At 43.3% G+C, this 15,964-nt stretch overlaps 1 protein-coding gene across 14 annotated transcripts in view; it reads right to left on the bottom strand.

Moving 5' to 3' along the window:
- Positions 1–15,964, bottom strand: part of BICD1 (BICD cargo adaptor 1) — a 203,949-nt gene that overhangs the window by 54,981 nt on the left and 133,004 nt on the right. For all 14 annotated transcript variants that reach the window (XM_075344176.1, XM_075344177.1, XM_075344178.1 and 11 more), the window contains exons 5-7: positions 6,911–7,993; positions 4,626–4,777; positions 1,591–1,798 (exon numbers count right to left, since the gene is read on the bottom strand). In XM_075344176.1, the coding sequence (XP_075200291.1) occupies positions 1,591–1,798; positions 4,626–4,777; positions 6,911–7,993 (1,443 nt within the window). The remainder of the gene's footprint in view (positions 1–1,590; positions 1,799–4,625; positions 4,778–6,910; positions 7,994–15,964) is intronic.

Here is a 15,964-nt window from a genome sequence, read left to right as displayed (position 1 = left end):
AGAGAAGCACACACAGACAGATACAGAGACACACAGAGACAGAGACTGATACAGAGACACACAGAGAGACAAACAGAGAGACACAGAGAGAGAGACACACAAAGACAGCGACACACAGTGATAGAGACACACACACAAACACAGACAGAGACACACAGTGATAGAGACACACACACAGACACAGACAGAGACACACAATGATAGAGACACACAGAGACACAGAGAGAGAGAGAGAGTCAGACAGAGACAGATAGGGAGACACACAAAAAGAGAGGGAGACAGACAGGGAGAGTGGGAGAGAGACAGAGATACACTTAGTTACTATCCCGGGCAATGCGGGGTACTACAGCTATTGCAGAATAAAGAAAAAGAAATGTAGTGTTGTTACTAAATCCTGCTTTATGTGCCAGCTACACCTTGCTGATTCCAAGAAATGGCCAACGCTGATATAATCAGAACTGCATGCATCATAAGCAATCCTGTTTATGTTGGTAAGGAATAAGCTCACAGAAATGTATTACATTTAGGTGACTTAGCATGTTTCCATTAAAATGGATTGGTCTAACTTTGTATAAATCAATCTATCAGACACCAGTCTAAATAAAACCTGAACTAGACTACCTGTTTGAGCCTCCTTCGTCCCTCGGTTGCAATAATATCTACCTGCACCACATGGCTCGATCTTTATCATTGCAGACAATATGTTTGCAGTCATTTTATTGTCTGTGATGATAATGAGACTTCTGAAAAGTCATGAAGCATGATCCTAAAAACGCCACAGCGGCCAGCATGAAAAGTTTTCAGAGTTTATTTAAAAACAGATTCTAAAAATTATTTTTAGAATTTATTTAAAAACATTGCCATTTATTAAACACATTTCACACAAAAAATTTTTTTAATTTTTTGATGACCGAATCCCTCTAAGGTCTTAAAGCAGGAATAACTATGAGATCTTTACCGCCGGTAACAACTTCCATTAGAACCTTCTAGAAGAGTCAGAAAACACTTTGCAGGGACCCACAGCCGTAGCCTATAATCTCGAAAGACGTACATTGTAATTGTTTTTGTCCCAGACTCTCACGTACTACTTGGATCCATTAGTAAACCAGTTAACCACAGATAGAAGCTGATATGTTTCTTTTAAAGTGGTAGCACTTTGGTAGAGCCATCAATGAACGTTCAAAAATTGTCCCCTTTAAAAACAAAACAAAAAATCGAAAAACTAGTACAGTAAAAAAAATGGAGTTGTCACCCTAGTGCAGGTCGGAAATTGGAAACTTTCATAGTGTCATTAGGTGCGCACATTATTGAACCTACATCCAACAATGACCATAAAACACACAACCAGGTACACAATGAAGACAATAAATGACAGATGGGTGGTTGTACAAACTTAGAGATGTTGACGAGACTATAGACTGCCCCCATCGGCTAGTTTTATCCTTTATCTGGCACTGGCTTGGTATGATGGCTAGATAGAGACCCCGTCATATCAACAACATTGGTATCCAGTGTGGCTGGCTTGGGGGAAAAGTGGCTATGCATTAAGGGGTAAAGAAGAGTTGTGCTTGCGGATTGCTCTAGACTTACTTTGGGGCTACCAATCTTGCCCTTTGCAGTCTTGCCTTTGGTACGCCATGATTGCTCGTGATCGAACTCCAGGTCTTCCAACCTCTGGGTAAGTGCTAGCTTCTGCTGGATGGCCATCCTCAACAGCGAATTCAAAGTCTTCTTCTCATCTTCTGCAGCCGCCAGCTGCCTCTGCATTTCATCGAGCTGCGTCACATACTCATCACATCTGCCCAGGTTGAAAAGAAGAGATAACACTTTTTAGGTCTTCTACATTCAGACATTCGAGATTGTGTTCTACTGAGACAAAGTGGTGGGATGTTGATGGTAGCGTCATACCAGCTAATTAACCAGGACTGGCTCTAATGGTATGTTTGGCTGTGAAGCAACAGATACAGAAGAGCTCAATGTCTACTCTACTTTGGCTTCATATGCATAGAGCATTTTGAGCTTTGTTCACACCTGGGTCACGGCTTCCATTTATAATGGAAATCAACAAGCTTTGCTGGATCTAATTATGGAAGCTTCAAACAGAAGTCCAAATGTGTGAATGTAGCATTACCCCTATAGTACTGGCTCCTCCAAACATAGTAGGCCCTGACATCGTCCCAAGATAACCTGGTACAGACCTTGTGAAGCTATGAGTAGAGCAACATCTGACAAACAGAATAGTGCTAAGCTATTCTTGACATCAAAAGTGGTTGATCTTGTGATGGAGGCTTCAAAAGGAACCCCAGTACATAATGGGCCCTCCAAACCATAAGAACTTGATATATGCCCAAGTTAGCCTGGAACCGATGTAGACCATATGAGTCAAACCCCACCAAGTGCCAGAAAGACTCATTTGTAGCAATGAGGCTGCTGATACAAGTCTACAATCACCATATAGTTGTATGAATATTTGCTGTCGAGAATCCTTGGAAAACCTGCTGACCACCTTCTCGAAGCTCCAGCAGAGGTCATCTTGGTTGCCCTAAAGGTTTCATAAAAATTAAGCTAAGAAACTATACTGAATCCTTCAAGAACTGAAAAGAGAATGATAACTCAAGAATCCCTTGAAACCAGCAGTGTCCACCCTGTGGAAGTCCTAATGGAGGCCATATTGGTTGTCATAAAGGTTAATAAAAAATTTAAACTGTATTCTCAAGAACTAAAAATAGAAGGAAAATTCAAGAAACACTGGAAACCGACAGTGACCAACCTGTGGAAACCCTAGTGGAGGCCATATTGGTTGTCATAAAGGTCTCCCATAAATTAATGTAATAAACGACACCGAATCCTCAAGAACTGAATAGAGAATGATCATTCAAGAAACACTGGAAACCACCAGTGACCACCCTGTGGACGCTCTAGCGGAGGCCATGTTAGTTGCCCTAAAGGTCTCCCATAAATTAAGCTAAGAAAGTACACTGAATCCTCAAGAACTGAAAAGAGAAGGATAATTCAAGAATCCATGGAAACCACCAGTACCACCCTGTGGAAGCCTTAATGGAGGCCATATTGGTTGGCATAAAGGTTAACAAAGAAACTATACTTAATTCTCAAGAACTGAAAAGAGAAGAACAATTCGAGAAACACTGGAAAACTCCAGTGACCACCCTGTGGAAGCCCTAGTGGAGGCCATATTAGTTGTCATTTAGGTTAACAAGGAAACTAAACTGAATTCTCAAGACCTGAAAGGAGAATTGCAATTCAAGAAATACTGGAAAGCATCAGTGACCACCCTGAGGAAAGCCTAGTGGAGGCCATATTGGTTGTCATAAAGGTCTCCCATAAATTAAGCTAATAAACTACACTGAATCCTCAAGAACTGAAGAGAGCATGATAATTCAAGAAACACTGTAAACCACCAGTGACCACCCTGTGGAAGGCCTAGTGGAGGCCATATTGGTTGTCAGAAAGGTTAACAAAGAAACAAAACTGAAGTCTCAAGAACTGAAAAGAGAAGAACAATTCAAGAAACACTGGAAATCTCCAGTGACCACCCTGTGGAAGCCCTAGTGGAGACCATATTGGTTGTCATGCAGGTTAACAAAGAAACTAAACTGAATTCTCAAGTCCTCAAAAGAGAAGGATAATTCAAGAAACACTAGAAACCACCAGTGATCACTCTGTGGAAGCCCTAATGGAGGCCATATTAGTTGTTATACAGGTTAACAAAGAAACTAAACAATTCTCAAGAACTGAAAAGAGGACACCTCAAGGAACTTTGGTAAAACCTCAATGACCACCCTGTGGAAGCCCTAGTGGAAGCCATACTGGTTGCCCTAAATATTTGCCAGAAATTTAACTAAGAAACTGAATTTAATTCTCAAGAATTGAGTAGAGGAGGAAATTGCTAAAATAAACTATTTCTATATTTTTTGAACCAAAACAGTTATTTGAATTTTGACGCCGATTTGGAGAACCCCCTTAAATTAGTTATTAAAGCCTGAAAATGGGCTTGAAATGCCTTGTTGCAGCCAGTCATTTGTTTGTTTGTACAATAATGGAGCAGCGCAGTCATTAGCTATTGGCGTTTTCAGCAGGATGAAATTCTTTCTGTTATGGGGATTGATTTTCGGCTGGCAAATATCTAGGCAACTCGAGAGAGACAACAAATAACAGGAAGATCTACAGACGAAAGAGACGAGAAAACCCAATAAACCGGATGGGAACGATAGAAATCAGAGCTTCAGAAGCCAAAGAAGCAATTACATCCAATAAGAGTCAATTATAAACCTCGCGGTCTATGGGCCGGATCATTCTCTTACGGTAAAAACTTTTAAAATTAGATTGAACTTTTTTTAAGTCTCCATATTCCTTTATTATTCGTCTGTTTGGTAATTAAGAAATGCAAGGTCATATGTAACAAATATCTAATATTCTTTGAGGTTGTCTGGCCACCTACATGGCTTAATGGTTATAACTAATAACGGAGCCTAAGTCAATTTAGGGGTTGATGGGACCCCAAAGTTGTGATGCTCTGAGGCAACTGACGCTCTTGCCCACTGCTGTAGGTTGACCCTCTTCTATTTCCTTTAGGTCTTATACCTCCATCTGGTTAGCATTGTTACCTGGTGGCGAACATGGCTCTTAGTGATGAGAAGGTGGCAGCATCCTCTTTCAACGCCTTCAGTTCGTTCCGTAGTTTCATCATCGTTTCGGTCACCATCGTCTTCTCGTTTTCATACTTATTTTTAAGGTTAGCAAGTGCAACTTCTGCAGTCTGAAACACACAAAAATAATCCAGTTTGACACAACTCATAGCTACTTGTATAAAAGTGATTTCGATGAGCACCAACAAGGTTCCTCTGTGAAGTCAACATTGGTCTACATGTCCTTCAAGGGTCCCTTACTCAGGATGGAGACCTTCTCTGCTAGAGCAGCCCCTAATCTGTCTTTTAGGGTCCCTCGCGAAGAACACAGAACCTCTCCACCAGATCAGCCCCTAATCTGATGAGTGCCAGAATGGCCACCATGTCCTTACTGTATGTCTGACCCAAAAAAAGGCTTCGGTGTACAGTGCTGAGAGCATCTTCTGAAGGTGCTGTGTTTTTATTAGAAAGACTCTTAAAAGTTTCCTCAAAGGAGGTAAAGCTGATAGCAAGACTCTACTGGAAACGGGGTAGGTGAAAAATCCATTTTGTATGCACCCATACGCATGCTCTAAGGTCAACTCAGGGATAATTGTTGCCTGATAAACTGATATTTAAGAGGAAACCATTAGTGATGACTGTGCACTACCATGCTCAAGTGCTCGGGACTTGTAACGAACAGTTGGACGCTCGGACGAAGCTTGACTCATGTACCGAGTGTAATGGAAGTAATTGGTGAACGCAAGCATTTTTCTGGAAGATCCTTTGGAAAAATGCTTGAGTTCCCCATTGACTTCCATAATACTCAGTACATGAGTCATGCTCATTTGAGTACCGAGCACCCAACCATGGTAGTGTTCGCTCATCACTAGTTATGAGAACCGAGCACCAGAGCATGTTAGTGCCCACTCATCACTGGTTACGAGTACCGAGCACCCGAGCATAGTAGTGCCCGCTCATCACTAGTTACGAGTACCAAGCACCCGAACATGGTAGTGCCCGCTCACCACTAGTTATGAGTACCGAGCATAGTAGTGCCCGCTCATCACTAGTTACGAGTACCGAGCATCCGAGCATGGTAATGTTCGCTCATCACTAGTTATGAGAACCGAGCACCAGAGCATGTTAGTACCTGCTCATCACTGGTTACGAGTACTGAGCACCCGAGCATGGTAGTGTCTGCTCATCACTAGTTACAAGTACCGAGCACCCAAGCATGGTAGTGCTCGCTCATCACTAGTTACGAGTACAGAGAAACCGAGCAAGGTAGTGTTCGCTCATCACTAGTTATGAGTACAGAACACCCGGGCATTGTAGTGCTTGCTCATCACTAGTTATGAGTACTGAGCACCCGAGCATGGTAGTGCTCACTCATCACTAGTTACCAGTACCGAGCACCCGAGCATGGTAGTGCTCACTCATCACTAGTTGTGAGTACCGAGCATGGTAGTGCCCGCTCATCACTAGTTACGAGTAGCGAGCAACATAGCATGGTAGTGCCCGCTCATCACTAGTTACGAGTAGCAAGCACCAGAGCATGGTAGTGCTCACTCAAAGGCAAAGTAAAGATAGTTCAGGATTAGATTTTATTTATCTTTATAGAGCTCCTGTCACGTTAACTATATACAGTATGTACAGTATATCTTTTTATCTGATGTAAATGCCGCTGTTCTCCTGAATGTGGCGTTGTTTTCCTTTTGTTTCTGCGCCTCTATGTTCCTGAGATATGGCCTGCTCTTCTCTGTATACAAAGCTAGTCTTTTAGCGTGGTGCATAAAAAGAGTTGATAGACTACACCCACCAGTTTACCAGATAGGGCCTAATTTTAGGATCCATATTACAGCTGTAACCCGAGCCATTCCCCTGTTGTCCTTCTCCAAAGAACCCTGTGATGTTCAGTTTTGGTTGTAGCCTTAATACGGACCCTAACCTTTGACAGTGTTACAATAAAACTGACCCTACACAATAAAATATACTGCATAATGTAGAGATGTATCCACCTTTCCATAAATTTCGTAGGACTTCAATTTCTTACCAAAATGTTTACCAAATTTAATGCCTTGACAAGCAGCAATTCCACATCAAAACTACTAGTAGACAACAATACACAATATAATATAAACATCTCCTATCAGAATATTGCAAAAAAAAAATCTTCCTAAACTGGTCAACTTGGGGTATGTCCAACCAAAAGGAAAGGTGAGGAAGGACCTCTTCTGTATCTAGGGTTTTGAAGAACCTGAGGGTCACGTTGGAGATATTACCTGTTTGTTTGCTTTTAATACGGCTCTAAGGGTTGCAATTTGCTCCCGTTTGGTACTAAGCAGAGACTTCAGTTTGAGAATCTCCTCCATTAAGGCTTCTTTGTCTTTATCGATCATGGGCACTAGTTCTCTAGCTGCGGCGCGCTGACGTGACAGCTGTAATGACCTGTCCACGGCCTTCTGTAAGTGTTTGATTTGATCCCTGATAATGGCATTGAGGTTGTAGATGTTCATTGGCTCTTTACGAATATCGCTAGAGTCCGATACCGGGGAGGATGGAGGGGCAGTAATGACAGGGGATACAGTAGCAGACTTTTGAAGGAGAGGCTCTTTGCTGGGGTCTATGCTATCTTTTGGTACTGGTTCACACGGACTTCTGGCCTCTACAGGAGAAGCCATGCCTCTCCTTGCTAGCCTTGGCGATAGAAGTCCTCGAAGGTCATCAGGACCTTTCAAATTTCCACTACGAGTCCCCTTACTTTGCCTATAGTAGTCCAACATAACTCTATTTGGTGTCTCATTGTTACATAGACAAACATGGTGGTAGAGTTGGGCCAGTTCTTCACTAAAAGTCACAAGCTCATCTTGAGCTGTATTAAGGGTATTATGAGTTTCATTTGCGATAGCAGTCATAATGTGAAGCTCCTTCTCCATAAGAAATAGTTTTTCTCCGCTCTCCGTACTCGCCCTCTCAAGACCTGTTACTTGCTCGTCATACATTTGGATTCTCAAGTCCAACTTTAACTTCTCCTCCGTGTAGCTCTCTATATGTTTATTGTATTTTTCTTTTAAGGCTTTGAGTTCCGCTTTGAGGTCTATCACCTCCGTCACAGCTACTTTATATTTACACTCTAAGATCTCCAATCCATTGATATCCACTTCGTAGTCATGGGTCTCCTCTCCCGAAACTTTAGCTTTATCGGAATCCATGTCTTTGCTAGTGTTTAGCCTCCTCATTGTGTTCATGTGCTCTGTAAGTCGATGGACCCGCTCGTGTTGCTCCGTTAAGGCTCCTTTCGTATGTTCCAGCTGAGTCTGAGACTCTTGCAGGTTGGTCAGCAAAATAGCCTTCTCGCGTTCCACCTACAAACAAAAAAAACATCAATTGGGTTATATTAAAGAACACAAGTACACTTTTGTATTTTTATTCCTTGCCGTTTTAAAATATCAGTGTGCTTTGAGTGAACGTAAACATTAATGTGGCGTCCCCTTCCGTGTAATGCTTACCACTGGTGACAGGAATAGCTCTCTTATTGCCCTTCAACCCAAGGAGAGCTCTAATATAGCCCTTCTACCCAGGGACAGCTCTCATACAGCCCTTCTACCCAGGGACAGCTCTCATACAGCCCTTCTACCTAGGAACAGCTCTCATACAGCCCTTCTATCCAGGGACAGCTCTCATACAGCCCTTCTACCTAGGAACAGCTCTCGTATAGCCCTACTACTCAGGGACAGGTCTCATACAGGCCTTCTACCCAGGGACAGCTCTTGTATAGCCCTTCTACCCAGGGACAGCTCTCATACAGCCCTTCTACCCAGGGACAGCTCTCATACAGCCCTTCTACCTAGCAACAGCTCTCGTATAGCCCTACTACTCAGGGACAGTTTTCGTATAGCCCTTCTACCCAGTGAAAGCTCTCGTACAGCCCTTCTACACAGGGACAGCTCTCTTATAACTCTACTACCTAGGGACAGCTCTCGTACAGCATTAATACCCAGGGACATCTCTCATATACCCTACTATCCATGGACAGCACTCTTATAGCCCTACTACCTAGGGTCAGCTCTCTTACAGCTCTTCTACGTAGGAATATCTCTCATATAGCCCTTCTACCCAGGGACAGCTCTTGTATAGCCCTTCTACCCAGGGACAGCTCTTGTATAGCCCTACTACCCAGGGAAAGCTCTCATATAGCCCTACTGGCCAGGGAATGCTCTCGTACTAGTGATGGGCAGTCCGGCTCTTTTTGGTGATCCGGTTCCTATGGCTCCGTTCACCAAAAAGAGCCGGATCTTTCAGATCGTTCTCGGCTCCTTATTAAATATGTGTTCACCCCAGGTGAACACATATTTAAGATTATAGCAACGCCGCCAAAGCCCCGCCCACCCGCGACTAAGCCCCGCCCACTTACAAGAGGCCAATTATGTTGCTGAGTAGGCGGAGTTTAGCTGTGGGTGGGCGGGGTTTGACGGCGAAAAGAGCCGTTTAGATATTTTTAGTGGCTCACACTAGTTATCCGGCTCCTGTCGTTCACTGCAGGGAGCCGGATCTTTGTGTCGGATCGTTAGCGACCGACACATCACTATCTCATACAGCCCTTCTACCCAGGAACAGCTGTCTTATAACTCTACTACCCAGGGAAAACTCTTATATACCTTACTATCCATGGACAGCTCTCTTATAGACCTACTAACCAGGGACAGCTGTCATATAGCCTTACTACCCAGGGACAGCTCTCGCACAGCCCTATTACCAAGGGCCAGCTCTCTTACAGCTCTTCAACGTAGAAATATCCCTCATATAGCCCTACTACACAGGGACAGCTCTCGTACAGCCCTTCTACCCAGGGACAGATCTTATACAGGCCTTCTACCCAGGGACAGCTCTCATATAGCCCATATACCCAGGGACAGCTCTCATACAGGCCTTCTACCCAGGGACAGCTCTCGTATAGTTGTACTATCCAGGGACAGCTCTCATACAGGCCTTCTATACAGGGACAGCTCTCATATAGCCCTTCTACCCAGGGACAGCTCTCATATAGCCCCTCTACCCAGGGGCAGCTCTCATATAGCCCTACTACCCAGGAACAGCTCTCTTATAGCAATTGGCCAGTTCGTGCATTGCAGTCTATGCTCGTACTGTGTTGCATGGAGCTCTGCATGAGCCCTTACAATTACCAGCAGCCCTTTTGAAGGCAGCCATAATGCTGATGTGGCCCTCAGTGAAAATGAGTTTGACACCCCTGCTCTAGAATATAGCTCAGCTTGTGCAGCCACAGGAATAGACCGTAAAATACTGCTGAGTGTTTGTGCTTCAGGGAGAAGATAATGGCTGCTGACGTTACATTTAGGTGTCTAGCTTGTATATTTAAAGGTCATAAATCTCATGAAGCGATGCCTTTAAATTCGGCTTCGTATTAGGCAGCTGTAAGCTTCAGCATTATTTCATATTTATGCTGTTTCTGCTTCCGACCACTGGAACCTCCATGAGATCATGAGACAGTGGTCCTAAGTCCCCTTCTTTAATAGAGTGGTGTTCACACATTGCGACTGGGACAGATGTCTATTGTCATTGGGTCAGACCTGATCCCTAGGAACAGGGGAGCTTAAACTGGCCCTCAGTCTATGGGAACTCCGGCTGACCCTGATCCTAGAGATACATCTGAAGGTGACAATGTTTGGGCCGCCTTCCTTGCCCTAGCTCCTGAACAACCCTTGCCTATTGGACCCCCTTGCTCCACCCAAGAGAGGGCCGGGACAAGAATGATTAATCCCACCCAAATAAACAGACAGGGGGAAAACGAAAACTCAAACTCACAACAATCACTCACAGAGTTATAGACAACACACGATCGGAAGGAAATAATAAGACAACAAGAGCATGTCCACAACACACCAAACAGCATACAGAAGTGCCCCAGCAACAGGACATCAAAGCACAAGGATTGATATCGCATAAAGCTATTATCGGCATGGGAGAACAGGCTTCACCACCTTAAAAAAGGGTGGAGGCAACTGTGATGGGTCTCCTGCAACATGTGACTCAAGCAGTAATCCACAGGCTAGCAGACATTAACTCCTGGAAGCCCGATTACTAACATGAGCACATCTGGTTGACGCCCGAGCCTGTCTGTGCAACTCAACTGCAGCATCGTGTGGAGTGTCTTACTCTGCTGTGTGAACAGCGTCAGAAGTAGTTCTGACATTTGGCAAGTTTTGAGCCAGACACCGCGTGACATCTATCACCTCTATGGAAAGGACCAGCAATGCACATGCGCAACCATTGCTCCATTTTAACGGGAGTCTCGGGACTTCTATTCTCGTGATCGGAGTCGGTTACATTAAATTTTGGGTATACAGCTCCTATGCAGAACTATGTACGTCACAGACTACAAAGAAATGGTAGGAGATCGCTAAGAATATAAATAAAGCTGCTTATTATTTTACATTAATTGTTGCAAAAGTATACACACCTCTTAAACTGCTTAATTTCCTTGAGATTATGTTTTACTTTAGTAAAATAGAATATTTTCTTTTTAAGAGGTTAAATGAGGATGTCATACGTTCATTCTTTTGCATACTGTAGAATTGAATTGTAGCCCCCGGGAGCTTGCAGTCTACAGTATATTTATAGTAACCTTGGTTCATTATCTACATGCTGAAATCAATGATGTCAACAGGGAAGTATTGAGCGCACCAAGTAAACAGTAATTCCTTCCTGTAAAAAAAATAACTCTAAGAAAATGTAAGTCTATCTGAGAATAGTGTAAAAGCCTATCTAAAGCTGAAATGTCCGCCTCTTCTCCCTAAAAGCGTGCAGTCTAACAGACACAGAATGAAAACTGCAGCTGCATCCCCCTCCTCCCCCTCTTCTATTCACTGGATTACACTAGATATATACTTTGGTGACTGAGAAAGTTTCTAAACACTTTTCACTGCAGTGAATAAAAAGGGTATTTCCCATTGTATCATCTGTCAGGGGAAAGTCGAAAGACCCCCTATAAAATTGGTAGGTCCGCATTAGATGGTTGGGCTAGCTGAAATCTGATCCTTTGGTCAACTTTAGTTTGGTGTCTATGGGAGCTTTTAGGGGCTCCTTCCTTGGATCCTTGTATTTCTGTGGATCTTTACCCTGTGGGTGGTATCCTGTAAGAGTTCTGTACCCTGTAGGATGTCTGTACCCTGTGGTTGGTACCCTGTACCCTGTGGGAGGTCTGTACCCTGTGGGTAGTACTCTGTACCCTATTGGAGGTCTGTACCCTGTGGGTGATACCCTGTAGGAGGTCTGTACCCTGTGGGTGGTACCCTGTACTCTGTAGGAGCTCTGTACCCTGTGGGTGGTACCCTGTAGAAGTTCAGTACCTTGTGGAGGTCTGTGGGTGGTACCCTGTACCCGGTAGAAGGTCTGTACCCTTTAGGAGGTCTGTACCCTGTAGGTGGTACCCTGTACCTGGTAGGAGGTCTGTACCTTGTGGGTAGTATCCTATGGGAGGTCTGTACCCTGTGGGTGGTACTCTGTACCCTGTAGGAGGTCTGTACCCTGTGGGTGGTACTCTGTACCATGTAGGAGATCTGTACCATGTGGGTGGTACCCTGTACTCTGTAGGAGCTCTGTACCCTGTGGGTGGTACCCTGTAGAAGTTCAGTACCTTGTGGAGGTCTGTGGGTGGTACCCTGTACCCGGTAGAAGGTCTGTACCCTTTAGGAGGTCTATACCCTGTAGGTGGTACCCTGTACCTGGTAGGAGGTCTGTACCTTGTGGGTAGTATCCTATGGGAGGTCTGTACCCTGTGGGTGGTACTATGTACCCTGTAGGAGGTCTGTACCCTGTGGGTGGTACTCTGTACCATGTAGGAGATCTGTACCCTGTGGGTGGTACCCTGTACTCTGTAGGAGCTCTGCACCCTGTGGGTGGTACCCTGTAGAAGTTCAGTACCTTGTGGAGGTCTGTGGGTGGTACCCTGTACCCGGTAGAAGGTCTGTACCCTTTAGGAGGTCTGTACCCTGTAAGTGGTACCCTGTACCCGGTAGGAGGTCTGTACCTTGTGGGTAGTATCCTGTAGGAGGTCTGTACCATGTGGGTGGTACCCTGTACCCTCTAGGAGGCCTGTACCCTGTAGGAGGTCCGCGCTTGGTCAGTTAATCATGTTTCATTCTTTGGGTCTGTACCCTGTGGGTGGTACTCTGTACTATGTAGGAGATCTGTACCCTGTGGGTGGTACCCTGTAGAAGTTCAGTACCTTGTGGAGGTCTGTGGGTGGTACCCGGTAGAAGGTCTGTACCCTGTGGGTGGTACCCTGTACCCTCTAGGAGGCCTGTACCCTGTAGGAGGTCCGCGCTTGGTCAGTTAATCATGTTTTATTCTTCGGCACAGATGTGTGAAATCGGCCTTAGATATGTTGGACAGCTTGTAGGTGTAAGACATGTAGAACCAGGACCGGCGTTAGGGGAGGTGCAAACTGGGCAATTGCCCAGGACCCCAACTCTCTCTACCGTAGAACTAAAGTTTGTATATTGTATTTATTGCATAATGTCTCATTCAAACTACAACTGGACCAAACGAATCTTGTCAAATGTACCCTTTCCTCTCTATGCTAGACGGTGTGTGGGACCTGGGTCCACATTTCATCGAAAACCGCAGTCCAAAATCAAGGTGCCCTGAAGGAAAAAGTGCAATGGTGGAAGACTGTGGCCACCAGACCAACCTCCTCTCAAATAAGCAGGTCTGATGTGAAGTAGTTGACGTAGGCATGACGTTGTGCCAGGCCTGACTAATCACCATTGGAGAATGCGGGCGAGTAGGAAGAGGATTCCAGAGATCTACTCCGACTGCCACGAAAAAAACGTGTGTCCTGAGGATGATTTTGCTCAACTCTACCAGTTCCTCTCCACTTCCTATGGGGTGAGACAGGGCCCCATTTTTTAGACACATGTGGATATGCCATAAATATCCGACATCTTTAGGTTTCATGTGACAGTCCTAAATCAGCATTCCCTGGCCATGGAGCCATGTGTCAGACGTGCCTCGTTACACTGCATCCTTTGCTGACACGATTTCCTGACATATACTGGTTCCAATTTTGGATGGTTCCTATTTTTGTACCCTGGCAACCAATGGAAACATGTAACACAGATGGACCTCATTTATCAAAGGCGACCGTCACACATACTTTCCCAGCCCATAAAATACATTTAAAATTGTGCCTTTTTATTCTGGCACTTTTTCTGTAGCTTTTGGGTACCTTTTTTAAAGTCATATAATTCATAGATCATGTGATGTCAAGATTCCTCCTACATTGTTCTTCCAAAAATGCCACCGAGGAGCACAATATATATTTTGAGTTTAGTTATATTATTATTATTATTATTATTATTATTATATTATTATATTTTTTAAGATCCAAAAGAAGAATCAATGTGTCTATTTTGGAAAACAAAAAAAGCCACAAAGTATAAAAAAAAATGCCATCCTGAAAGCAAAAAGACACAAAAAAACCCCAAAAGTGTAAAAAAAAAAAATAAGCATCCCCCGCCCCCCACAAAAAAAAACGTGGGGTTTCTGTTAAATTGCCTGTTTGCCATTAAAGGTTTTCATATATCATGCGATCTCCAAATTTTTCATGGAATCACGAGTCAAAAAGGCAACTCTAAAAAAAAATATTAATAAATAATATAAAAAAATAAATAATACACATAAACATGTGAGAAAAAAAAATATTAAAATGCCACAAACTGCTAAAAAACAGCATTTATAGGTTCTACTGTGCTGTTGATTGTTGCTATAGGCAAGATTGTGAGCCCCAATGGGGACAGTGTTGCCAATGTATGTAAAGCGCTGTGGAATTAATAGCGCTATATAAATGAATAAAATTATTATTATTATTATTATAGGCAACAAAAAATGTTTCTCTTTAAAACAATGTTGCTGCAGAATTTTAAAAAAATTCAAACTTCCGAACATTCTACAGTTGGCAGTTTGTAGCTTTCAAACTGACAAAATCAGAGAGAGACGTAGGATGCCGGCAGATGGTGACTGCTGAGCATTCCTTATTGTAGAAATTGATGAAAAATGATGACCAATGAAAATGTGACAAGACAGAAGAGCCAATCAGAACACTTGTTCCATTCACTTATTTAATTATTTCTTACACTATTGCTCATAAATACAGTGTATGATCTAAGTAATGTCAAGAAGCTTCTTCCCTAAAATCCATTTTCTGTTCTTCATTTCAACGGAAAAGTCTTCTTGCTGAATTTGCAATTTTGATTGTTCTGTGCCTCATTAAATTAGGGCAAATGTTATAGAAGGAAACCACAAAAGTTGACAAAAATAGAAAAAAAATGAAGTAAGTAAAAAACCAATATTATGTTCACCAAATGAACAAGGAGACAAAATGGAGAAGAAGGGACTGTAATGTTCACACATGTACGGAAATATAACATCTGGAGGTAACCCTTCTGGGGGGAGGGATGACCTTTTTAGGTTCCCTTTGGAAGATCTTAAAAGAATAGACAAGAGGTCGAGAAGGTCATATTTCTCAAGCCAGGTGAAAAAAAAAATTGTTTAAAAGAACTGAGAGTCCTCAGTGGTTGATACCTTTTAATGGCTAACTGAAAAGATGGTAATAATTGCAAGCTTTCGAGACTACTCAGGTCTCTTCATCAGGCATGGTATAACACAAAATCTGAAGAGTCACATATTTATACACAACAGGACTTAGAATAGTGCAGTAAAAAAACAACAAGTTATATAAAACAGAACTATCTCTATGGCAGGGGGCAAACTGTTGTGGCCATACATTTTGCTGCAGTTCAGTGTGAAAGTTTTATTGTCCTCTGATAAGGGTCTGGTCCGGGCTGTGACGCGCTCGGATGGTCAGAGGAGCACATCTCTTAACTGATGTAAAAAGACATGAATCCATGAGACACATTCATTCCTTCTCTGAATGTGTCAAAGGTCATCATAAGTTTGTACTCCCATAGTCTCCTATCTCTCTGGGACTTGAAGTTTCCTTTCAATACCAGCAATTTCATGTCAAAAGATTTTCAAAAGATCAGATTGGACACCTCCACCAGGACGCAACCCTCATCTGGATAACTACATAGACACTTTCAGACATTTGGTAAAATCCACTTTCCTAGACACACACAGGAGGCAACCATCCAACATCAGTGCCCAGGAGAGAAGGGCCATAAAATCTTTGAAAACCAACAAAGAAATCATCATTAAACCTGTAGACAAGGGGGGTGCAATAGTCATGATGAACAAATCAGACTACATGAAGGAAGCACACAGACAACTGATGGACACACGCTACTATAAGAAATTGG

This window comes from Anomaloglossus baeobatrachus, chromosome 4 (genome assembly GCF_048569485.1).
Source record: "Anomaloglossus baeobatrachus isolate aAnoBae1 chromosome 4, aAnoBae1.hap1, whole genome shotgun sequence".
NCBI lineage: Eukaryota > Metazoa > Chordata > Amphibia > Anura > Aromobatidae > Anomaloglossus > Anomaloglossus baeobatrachus.
This window is presented reverse-complemented; position numbering and strand designations above follow the sequence as displayed.